At 31.2% G+C, this 12578-nt stretch overlaps 1 protein-coding gene across 1 annotated transcript in view; it reads left to right on the top strand.

The window, feature by feature from the left end:
- Positions 1–12578, top strand: part of LOC129960652 (protein O-mannosyl-transferase TMTC1-like) — a 295526-nt gene that overhangs the window by 224327 nt on the left and 58621 nt on the right. The window contains exon 13 of the mRNA XM_056074201.1: positions 4778–4913. Coding sequence (XP_055930176.1) covers positions 4778–4913 — 136 coding nt within the window. The remainder of the gene's footprint in view (positions 1–4777; positions 4914–12578) is intronic.

Below are 12578 nucleotides of genomic sequence, written 5' to 3' on the forward strand. Positions count from 1 at the left end.
AAGGCCTTCAGTCATAACGTAATATGTATCTCTCTCATTTTCTGTTAGCACCCGTAGAATTTATGCTTTAAATTAAAGTGGAAAGAATTTATCTTCAATTAATATAATAATATTTTTTACTGAAACAAAGCATTTTTTTATAATCTGATTACTGAAAATAGAGTCACTCAGCGTTTAAACTTTATGGGCACTAAAGAATATCTTTTTTAATTTATGTAATATCTCAAGAGTTGGTCAACAAAATTTTCTTAGATTCATTATGAGCAGATCGATTCATTAACAATGTTTAAATTTAAATGCATCAAACACTAAGAAAATAAAACGAATCGTTTAAAATAAACGGTTGAAAACAGGTTTTAAAAAAACTACTTAAAAAACGATGTACTTAAAACTATAAGCATATACAAAAAATATATAACTAACATAAATACAATTTACTTACAAAAGCATGCAACAAACCCAAATATAATTTAAATCATCCATTGATAACGTTGTCATGGCAACAATCAGAACAGAATGCGCATGCGTGAATTTTCTTCGCCGGTTACGTAACGCAAATACGTGATTTTTTTCTACGCCAGTTGGGGTAACGCTATGCGGATTAGAAATTTTTAATTTCCTTTATTCTGTTTTATTTTAATTCAAAAGTACTTCAGAATGAATCTGAAAGATTGATTCATTAACAATGTTTAATTTTAAATGCATCAAACATTAAGAAAATAAACAGAACCGATTGAAAAAATCCGCCGAAAAATTTTAACCCTAGCCTCATTACTGTTGGGAGAAAAAAAAACTGAAGCCTTTCTCGTTTGGCGCTGGGGATAATGGAAGATTTTTTTGGCGGAAAAGTTGGCGGTGGGGAAAATGGAAGATTTTTTTGGCGGGAAAGTTAGTTTTTAATTAATAATTAAAATTCTAATTAAAAATTCGAAAAAAGAAACCCCAGGTGCACATTCCCAACCTTCAAGGTATACATGTACCAAATTTCGTAGCTGTATGTCAAACGGTCTGGCCTGTAGAGCGCCAACACACACACACACACACACACACACACACACACATTGAGCTTTATTATAAGTATAGATTGATAGAAATCATTTTTAAAAATTAGACGGAATTCATCTTTATTCTAATGACGTATTGCAGCTAAACGAAATTATATAACCGAATTCTACTCTTTATAGGGAAGTAAAAAATAAATGACTAAAAATATAATTAAAATAAATGACTAAAAATATATGACTCCTCAAATTATTTGTTTCCCTTTGGCTTGAATCACATTTTGTATTACTACCAACCGACCAATACTTTTAACTTTAATATCAGCTGAAAATTTGGTTTGCTTTTTTTTTATTTCAACTCATTTTTCTTCGCACTGATGTTAAATTATTTCTCATTTCCATCATTTTTTCTGCAAAGAATGCTGACCAAATATCCATATCTTTAAATATTTATACCTGAAACTTTCGAAAATAATTTCAAAGATGTATAGCAGGTCTCTGTAAACAAAGTAGAAATCTACAAATTGAATTCCTTTGAAATTGATAAAATTTAGTTTGCAGCTATACAATAAATAATAATTGACTCATTGTGTCAATCTCTCAATCTAAGCTTAGAAAGAGATATTTGGGTCGAACCACTGAATTGCTTCGTATTATAAGGACGAAGTTGAAGATGGCAGTTCATGTTTTAAATTTTAACTCAATACTTTTAATTTCCCCTAGAGTTGGTTTTATTCTTATTTGAGGAATCCGAACACAGAATTCTAAAATTGTAGAGTTTTCCCTTCAGAGTAGAGACTGGTGTAGCTGTTGTAATGGGGACATCAACATTTCACTCTTTCTTCAGGATTAATCAATCTGTTCTCTATTCAATCAATCAATCAACAAGGTTAATTCCTTGTCTTATTGCAATACATCATGCTTGACGGCTTGATCAGCTGCAATAAGGGGAAATAATATTATCTTTTCACGAGTGGTAAAGGAATTTTTTTTTCCCTGTTCCTCACTTGAATTCCTTTTTCAAACAGGTATTTTGAATTTTCATCCTCCTGCAGTTTAAGATTAATTTGTTTAAAATGTAGTGTATTGCACTTCTCAAAACACCGCAGTGGCTGCGTGGAGCTTACAGGTTTAAGTCTCAATTCCATCGAAGACCTTGCGTGTATTATACACGATAAAACTATCGCAAAGTGCCAAATAGCGTGTTTTTCCGTTTGTTCTCCTTATCATTTCACGACAGTTGTATGTTAAATCCTTTCCTTAATGCTCCAACAGAGTTTCAAAATGGGATTTAATTTAATGGAACAAATAATCCAAGAACAGGACACTTAATAGATATTATAAAAGTCAACGTGCTAAAACTATTAATGTGCCTGTCTCACTTATAATATTAATTTAGTTATTCCGTTAGTAATATGCATTTTTTTTTTTTTTTTTTTTTTTTTTTTTTTTGTAAAATTTGATTTTGTACCTGGAAAATTCCGTATTCATGAAAAAAATATTTAAGTATTAACCTTCTAGGAGATACTATGTTACGTACTATAAGTAGTTTATTTTTTAAAATCAAAAACATTGGATTGAATAATTGAAGATTGTAACTCAGGCAACTGTTTCTCAAAACATATTTCTAAAATGAATGGTGTATGATTAAAAATGACTTACTTTGAATTACATCCAAAGGGTGTGGTTTGAATGAATGTAAAGTCTGGAAGTAGAGACCGAAAGTGAAAAACCAATCGATAAACTCTTGAACTCCTGCATGCAAAATTCCAATCTTGCTCCAGAAATTAAAGAGTTGCATATAACAATGTGCCATAAACAAATATTGACCAAATTTCTTTCTTATTTTCATTGATTGAAACCCTTTTATATTAAAAAAAGGGACTGCTAATAAGGACCTTTTACTTTTTTGCACTATATTTATTTGGAATAAACATGAAATAAAAGTCATTCAAATAATGTCATCATTTAACCTTTTAAAAATAGTACACTTAGCTGAAAACAGACCTTACCAGCAAAAGGTACAATGCATTTCTTGCGTGAAGGTGGTACAAAGAAACACCACACTTTAAAGATCAAAATCGACTTTTAAAACTTACTAATTTAACTTTTTGGAACATCCTATGAGGTCCCTATCATGTTTATGACTATTAACTGCTTTGTACTATAAAATAAAAAAATACTCCTGTATTTGGTGTAAAAATTTCTACAAAATTGTCTGGAATTCCTATATATTAAGAGTATCTCTAAAACATTGGTAAAAAATTTAAAGGAATATAGAAGGAACCAAAAATGGCAGATGTCGTAAAAGAAATTATGAGCAGAAAATGCGAATCGACTTAGAAGATGGCGCTGTCTAGATCGTACCTGCGTGCTGTCAGGAAAGATTTTCCATCAAGGTTTTGGGTGATTTTGTGACAAGCTTAGAAGAACCATTTATTATATTTTACCTAGTCGCTTGAACAGCAACAGACATGGATGGCATCCTTCATAAGATATCTTGCCGCAACTTCCTCCTGCTCTTCGGATGTTCGCACGCGAATGTGTTCCAGCACGATAGAGCTCAAATTCAAGGAAAGCTATAGAAACTATTAAGACGCTACGTTTGATGCACATTTGATCAGATGGGGTTTTCTGATTCTTTGGCCTTCACGATTGCCAAACTTGACATAGATGGATTTCTTTGTTTAGAAGAGCATTAACAGCATATTCTACTAAGTCACAATGAGTCCGCTGAAGATCTAGTGGATACTTTGTCTTTTGGTGTTGGTAATTTGCATGTCATTTCTAACACTAGTCCATCCGCTACTACTGTGAATTTTATAATACTCTTTCCAGCACCTCTTGTCAAAAATTTAATATTATTATTTATTTGGACCGTAACTGCTGTTCATATCGTTCTTATTTGTTTGCAGTGAAATGCGCTATTTCTTCACAGGCTTTCCATTAAAATGCTTAATATGGACCATTACACCTGCCTTTAAATTATTTCCTGATATCTTAGAGACACTTTGTATATATTTCTCTTTAAAACATGAACGATAATTAAGAACTGGTAATTAAAACAAACAAATTAAGGATATCACCCTTATAATAAATGAAAACATCTATACGCATTAAAAAAGGAATGTTCTTTAAAAGGGAATATACATAATACTAAGAGAATTTTATGAAAAATCTAATTTACTCAATTTTTACATCTCACAAATATTTGATTCTTTAATCACTTTATTTTAAATTTCAAATTATTTGCAAACAAAAGTAAACAAATCTACAGAATGTTTTATATTTATTTTTTTAAAAATATAGATGAAATGTTACATTTGTGAAATATTACAATGCAATTGAAGACCAAAGATTTATATAAATCACAAACTGACTATTCCAACCTGCCGGAAGGCACATGGAAGAACTTGAATGACCAGACAGCGGAAACAACAGCACTGGCGGAAACTGTGGTTGAGTCTTAAGGACCATCACCGGCCACGGTACAACCCTTCCCTTGGGAAGTACATCCCGTCATTGATGGGATGAGCCAAAGCCCCACCTTTTCGTGTGCCCACAAGGGTGACGAGAACTAACCATCATGCCGGAAGCTTCTCATCCTCAATTGCGAGCCCCCCCCCCCATGTGGGACAAGTTTTATATAAAATATGAAAGGGAGGGAAAGGGTAGAAACTGCGGAATTCATAATTTCAATGTTCATATTAAATATTTTTGTTTGCTATCATTTTTCAAAAAAAAAAAAAAAAATGTTTTCATACTTTTTACTCTAGGACGAGTTGAAGAAGCTGTTCAACAGTATCGACAAGCAATGCGCTTGCAACCAAACCATACCGTGGCCATCGTTAACGCAGCTAGAAGTTTACGGGCATTGAAAAATAATAGAGAGGCAGAGGAGCTCTACAAAAGGTAAATATTTCTGATTATTTTTCTCGATTTAATTATGGAAAAGGCAGAAAATTGATCGAGTAATAAAAATAAATTGCGAATTCCAAACTAGTCGGAGGCCATCACGAATTTTCGCTTTAAAACTTGATGGCATCATTTAAGTTTAATGTGCGTGCTTTAAAACTAGATACGATAAATATACTTAAGGTTATAATAGTTTGTTTATATAAGTCTATCAAGATATCACTAAAGAAAGGAGCATAGTTTAGGAGTATAGTATAATTCTATCAAAAAAAGATTTATACAAACTTCATCCAGATTTCGCTTACATAGTAATAAAAGAATGAAAATTTAATTCCAATAAAAAAACGTAAATTAATAGCTAAGATAAAATGGTAATGAATGTGGGGTTTATACAAAATAATCAATACAAATGTTTGTTTATTTATATCGACGGATTTCGTCTCTTTACAGATAAAATGGTAATGAATGTGGGGTTTATACAAAATAATCAATTCAAATGTTTGTTTATTTATATCGACGGATTTCGTCTCTTTCGAGAATTAACATCTGTTCAAATTCGAAATAAGCTTGATTGTTAATTTGAGAAATTTTCTTTAAATACATGATTATTATTTTCTATTCTTAAAGCTGCGTCACCAAATAAAAGTAATAGCTCTTGCACGCCTTTTTTTATTTGTTTTTGAATAGGAAAAACTGGAAGAAGAAAGAAACAGTAATTATAGTCAATATGAGAAAAATTTGATATTTCGGGAAAAAAGTAGATTTGGGTCAAAATCTAAGTACAGTTATAAAAAGTAAAAATCAAATATAGAAACAAAAATTCGTCACATTTACAAAAAATAATCCTGTACATAGTTTTAATGATCTTGAAGCAATATCTTAATAAATAGTATTTTCCTATTTTAAAAATGTGTAATTTCCATAAAAAGAAAAATAGTTTTCCATTCAAAATCAGCCTAGTCCAATATTGGGCAAATTACAACCTCAGGGACCAGATGTGACCCTCTTAGAATTTCTATCGAACCCACAGTAGATTATAAAATAATAAGAAAGAATTTTATAGCTATTAGGAGTTTTATATTTTTAACAAAAATGATATATTTATAACAACCTCTAGTTCTAGAAGTCCATTCACAGCTTCATTCATAGAATAAAATATATTTTCATTTGAATAAATAATATTTTTGAGCAATTATTATTTATTCAAATCAAAATATATTTTATTTTTGAGCAATTAGAATGTATTTTGACTTAAATAAATAATATTTTTGAGCACTTAGAATATATTTTGAACACACTCGTTTTCCCTATTGTAAAGCATTTGGCCTTTCTTAGCTTAGTCTATGCAGTGGGGAAATTCCGTCTCATCGCTTTTCTCTGTCTACAGTGGAAATGACCAACGCATGGTCACGAAGATTCTACGGAATATTTAAGCTCATTCTGATTTGAATGGTTCAATTAACAGGCGTAGTGGCCGTATTTGGGTTACTGATAAATTTCTATGTCTGCACAAATTCTCCTGAATCTACTGAAACTAGTTATAGTGTAAAGCGGCTGTAATAAATTGTCCACCCTTTAGCGAAGAACGCAAATAAACAGTATCGATCGCTTGCTTTGTCACAGCAATCTTAAATGTTTACTTAATTACGTTATTCTACATTTTCAATCGTAGACGATTGATCGCGATCTCTGCATCAACTGTCGTTCAAAATAAGTCCTTCAACGACATTTCAAGAAAGGTTGAGTATTTAATCGAACTATTTATACTAAGTTACCAACCATTTCACTTGAGCTTATTCTATATGACTTGTAGTTGGGGGATTATTTAAAAAAGCTTCTCTTGTGGTTCAAGTTGGTATCACAGCATTTTTGATGAACCGAATATACATTAAATATAATGAAAATAAATATTTAGTATTGCAACTGAAAATGCTACTAAGGAAATACAGTGTTTGAACTCTGGACAAGAATTACGTACTGAAATTAATTTATAAATAACCTAACTACGTTTAGTAACCAGTTGGTTTGTCGAGATTAGTAGTAGCTACAATTTTTAATTAAATATTTTATATAACTCTGTCTTAGGAGTTTCTTTATCAAAATATTTTTAAGCTTCAAATTTTGATAGATATATAATCCATACTGTTTTAGAACTATTACGCCGTTTTGTTAGTTTTCTACATATTTTCCTTATTTTCTATCAGTTTTCCCTAAAATTCATATGCTTTTCTATCTCTGGCCTTTTAACAATGTAGTATAATTTATAACCTAAAACAACGTAAAATTTGATTTTTTTTTCATGTTAATAGTATATTTTAAATATGAATTTAAATCTTTTAAATATTCTTCGCAGAATTAAATAAATATATCGCTTTATTTACTGAAATATGCTTGCCGATAATGATTGTATTTTATATAGTATTTGAATGAAAGACGAAATTTAATTTCACTATTTTGTTCGTTTCATTATTTTTTGTATAAATACCGATAGTAATTCGGATCGTGAAAAATCTACGACTTAAACAATGACTTTGATCATCTGGGATATGTTTAATATTCATTCAAAATTCTTACTTATCATGTATTCTTGTTGGGAAGTATGCCGCTAAAAATTACTAATTGAATATACATAAAAATTTGGTACCATTGCAAACATAATTTTTTGAGTTTAAAGATATAACAAAAATCACTTTTGTATTGTAATACTTTCGGAAGTTAATGCGGAAAAACTCTAAAACCTTGCTTAATTTTTAATAAAAATTCTTATTAAAAATCGCTGGGAGATGCATTCCCACCCTTCAAAATATAAATTTTTGCCAAGTTTGGTAGCTCTCGGTCAAACAGTCTAGCCAATAGAGCGCCGACATACAAAAGCAACATTCATCTTTGTCAAAAGTAAAAATATGAATAAATAGCTTTTCGATACTCGTCTTGTTTTTTTTTGAGCTCCCCTGCGGCACTTTTCTTTTTGATGCAAGTATTTAGAAAAATCTTATGGAATTCAATACATTCGTCCATTGAATCATAAAAAGGCCATATTTTTTTTGTAGGATGTTTCGGTAAAGCCTTTATTGGTTTCAACACGCGGTTCACTGCTAATGGATGGATCGGATTACAGAGTCCTTACTAAGATGCAGCTACATATCTTTATCTTTGCCATCTTCTTCAACCCATATCGTCTATCGGAAACGTAACGCTGACTAAAATAGAGAAATAACATTGCATCATAAAGAGACCATATTTGTTACGGAGGATGTTTTGGCAAAGCTTTTACAGGTTTCAACACGTGGTTCATTGCTAATGGATGAATCGGAATTACAGAGTCCTTATTAAGATAGAGCTTCCGATCTTTATCTTCGCCATATTCTTCAATTCTTATCTTCGATCGGTGTCGCCATCTTCAAATTGACTAAAATAGAGAAATAACAACAGGAAATTATTGTAATTTCTGGAATTATCTTTTACAAGTATTTAAAAAAATAATTGCAATATTTATAGTATGGCCAATAATTGGAAATATCATCTCAGGTTTAAGATCAAAATGAAAAACAGTCAGGTTTGTTTTTCTCTCTAGATATATGAATATTACTGAACTTCCAGAAATAGAGTCATAAACATAACACAAAATATTGCTTTTTCAATTTCTTTGAAAAAAAAAAGAGATTCTATGATAATAAGTTATCATTGAAAAATTGCCACGATGAAGATACGAAACCAGTTTCGATAAAAAAGTCGAAACAATTGGGGGAAAAAAATCCCTGCTTTATCCCAAGATTCGAAATTCGGCTTCTAATGGCGACGTAACGCTTGTCAATAGCTACTTTGTCACATATATGACACAAAAATCTTGGAAAATCTTTCTGTGTGATTGAATTTCTGCTGTCAGTCAACGGATTGAAACTTAATGGATCTCTTGAAATTTTTCAGATTCCTTCTTTGTGACACTGCAAGGGTTTTCTTGAATATTGTTTTCCTGCTAAGAATTTCACATCAAATCAGTTTCTACAGGTGTCAAGACCAATTTGGAATTTTCTATTTCAAATTTCTTCCGAATATCTTTTATTCTGGAAGAAGTTGACAATACGGGTATCGTTGTTTCTATGAGTTGAATAAGTAGGTTATATTGTTTTCAGACTATTTTGATCGAAAGATGAAATAATCTCAAAAATTCTTTCTCTTGTCAGAGAGCATTCGGAAATAAGAGCAAAAGTGAATTTCTTCCATTTTATTTCTTATAGAGGATAAGAGTAAAAGTACATTGCATCCATTTTATTTTGAACGCATTATATGAGCTTCCATATTTGTATAGGGAAATTACACTTGAACGAAAATAGCTATAATTGTAAAAGTAAAGTTTACCTATAGTAAAATGGCCATGCACTTTCATCTGAGACGAATTGCACAGCAATGAATTGAGAAACCTGGAGGTTATAGCTTCTGAGATAAAAATTCTAAGAAATGGCGAAAAGGATTTAAGCGTAGAAATGTAGATTTAATTTAAAACTATCGTTTACAGGTTCGTTGCATAAAACATTTTACATTTTGTCTGTAACTCTTTAGAATAAGATTGGAAATGACTTGTAGCAGGCGTTGTCATTGTATTGCAAGTCCAAAGCGAGATTCTCTAATCGAAATGAAAACCAGCGAAAGTGTTAACTCCAAAACTTTCTCGCAATGAAAATGTTACATTGAGAACACCTTGCATAGCTTTGGCGCACAATAGTTACGAAATATTAACTTTTGGCGTGAATTTGGCGATAAATTCCTGGCGTGCTGATCATAGTATCCGAAAATCGAATTTATATTTTAGATGCGTTTTTCACCCGATTGAAACAAAATTTGACTCAAAACTATACTCGTATCCCCAAAATTCCATACCAAATTTGAAGTATTAATTTTTTTTATTAATTTATTATTTAATTTAATTCTTAATTATTTAATTACTTTAATTATTAATTATTTAAATTTTTCCTGTTTTTGAGTTATTGCATTTACATAGTTCTAAAAGTACAAACCGACAGACGGTCAATCCGTTGTTGGATTTGGCTCAAAATTCTATAGGTATCTAGACTATAGATGTTAATTCTGCGTACCGAATTTTAAATATCTAGATATCTTCGTTTCGTTAACTTATATTTGAAAAGCTGCACAGACAGCTTTCCTCTGAGCGGAATCCGCTCAAAATTTGATAGATGTCTACAAATTTGGGGAAATGATCATATACCAAACTTCATCTGTCTAGCTCAAAGCGTTTTTGAATTCTTTGTTGCAGACAGAAAGATGGACATTTTCCAAAATTGTGTTTTTTGAACTGAGGGATGTGTAAAATGTGAAGATTCGTCAAAATCTCAAGTTCGATTTTTTTGGCGATTATTATACTTTATCTATACTACTTTGGGAGAAAGTAAGATTAAGAATTAATAAATGACAATTTAGTTGTAAAGTTAGGCGTATTTTAGAACATATTATTTTCTTTTCATATTTCATTTGTCACGGAGGAAGATATCATCACCGTTAAAATTTACCTTAGAGTAGCAATTGTGAACCTGCCAGGTATATTAAGAAGTCAATGATGCGCAACCACAATTGCGCACAGCTTATTAACTGAAGTCATTCTCAGACCGATGAAGGTAGTAAACAGTTCCCTTCACCAATGCCATGCTAATGTTTGGCCATTAACTTTGGAAAATGTGCTAATTGAGAATTCCGACCTGCGCGTTCAAGAACGTTAAATAAATTATCTTCCATACTTAAAAATTAATTTGAATAATCAGCATTTTGTGCAACTAAACTTTACTTTACAACGAGAATTTAATCTGCCGGAGCTTTTCTACACTTCTATGATGAAAAAAGGCACATCTATAGTTCTAAACCGGAAGGAAGTGTTATGATGTTTTTTTTCATGTTTTCATAGTTATTTCAGCAGTTCGTAAATACCGTTTACTATAACAATAGATTGTTGATCCGTCGCTAAAGAATTCAGCCAATACATATATTTAACGAACATTTAAGGCAAATAAATGCATGTTATTCCAGCATCATGTGGAAAAAGCAATCTCTGCTTAATAGAATATACAAATAATTGTGAAAGAAGAATTTATATTAGAATATTATATTCCAGAAAAAAATGCAACTTCTGTGTTCTAGTATCTAAAAAAATTATGACTACTTTTAGTGGAATGGATAAAATATATTTTGCAACTTTTTATAATATGATAAGACGAATATCTTCAAGAAAATTAACAGTAAGACTGTTATATACTTGCAGCATTGTTTTAGAAAATATTCTGTGGATGTTTCGAGAACTGCAGAACAGTAACTTAATTTTAAACTGTTACACTTGTTAAGCACGATCAATAAGGGGAAAGATTGCAACTTTTTGTTCTCCAAGTCGATTCTTCTTCTTTTTTTGCCATGTCGCTAGTTAAGCCAGGCTGTGAACGCAATTTTTATTTTTAAGAATCAAAAATTCGCTTACAAATTTCTTTGGAGTGAAATTAACCGAAGCGTCACTTGCATTTTTTTCTTTCTCTTTTTTTAAAAAAGAGAAGCGATAATTAAAAAAAAAAGGAACAAGTTAATGCTTCAGAAAAAGAGTAGAAATAAGACCCTTTTAACGTACCTTAGTGAAAAAAAAATGGAAATATTTTCTTCTGAAAGATTTTCTAAGAAAAATGATGTTGCTTACACATGTGGCGTCTTTTAAAAAATCTTTCAAACATGCTGAGAAATGAGATTTAACAAAAGAATAATAATTACTCCGGCAAAGCTGCGTGAGAGCACATCACCAGAATGTTTACTGCCTGTGAAAGATTTCCAGCGAATGTGATAATGCATTATCATTGTTCTTTAAACAATGAGTTTACAGCCTCAAGGAGTTTGGCGCAGACGTACACCACCTTTGTAATAGCTACATCGTTTCCGCTCTGTACGCTTTCATCAGTAAATAGCGTCACAATTATTGTTATTTATTAATAGCCTTTCGTTAAATAAATCTCTATCCTAAGATCTGCCCCGTAACTTAACTCTTCACGATGCCTTTTGTCAAAGCTTCTTCGGAGAAGGCCCCATTATTGTAAACAGCTCGCTCGGAGCTTTCCCATTGATCTTGGCTCTCATAGAAAATGAGCCGAGCTCTCTTTTCCGTTGAATGAAAATACCCGAAAATGAACGTCCGCTTTCTTTATTGAAAGGTTTTTAGGGAGATTTTATTTCCGTTCATCTGTCTCTATCAATCTTCGAAAGTTTCCTTCTCAAAGTGGGAGTTTTGCACAAAATCAGGGAAGCCATTTTTTTTTCCTCATTTTTTTCCCCACCAGATTGAAAACAATTTTCTTCTTTTTGTATTTTCTGTTTCTTTTCAAAAGTGACATTCTTGTCTTAGATTCCGATAGAATACGCGAAAAAGATCTTTTTGAAAAATCCGAAATGTTCGAAAATGGGTCCATTGAGTACAGGAAATTAAGTTTTGATTTTGTTTGTTATTAGTTTCGAAAATCAACACCTAAGGGGCTGGCCGTAAAACTTTAATAGACACTCAGTAGAAAGCACTGTAAAACTATCTGAACAAAGAATTGAAATATGAATTGAATATTTCTTTAATTAAAATCTTAAAATCTATATAGCACATATTTAAAGTGTTGTTTACTTCCATTGTCTTTA

This window comes from Argiope bruennichi, chromosome X2 (assembly GCF_947563725.1).
Source record: "Argiope bruennichi chromosome X2, qqArgBrue1.1, whole genome shotgun sequence".
Lineage (NCBI taxonomy): Eukaryota > Metazoa > Arthropoda > Arachnida > Araneae > Araneidae > Argiope > Argiope bruennichi.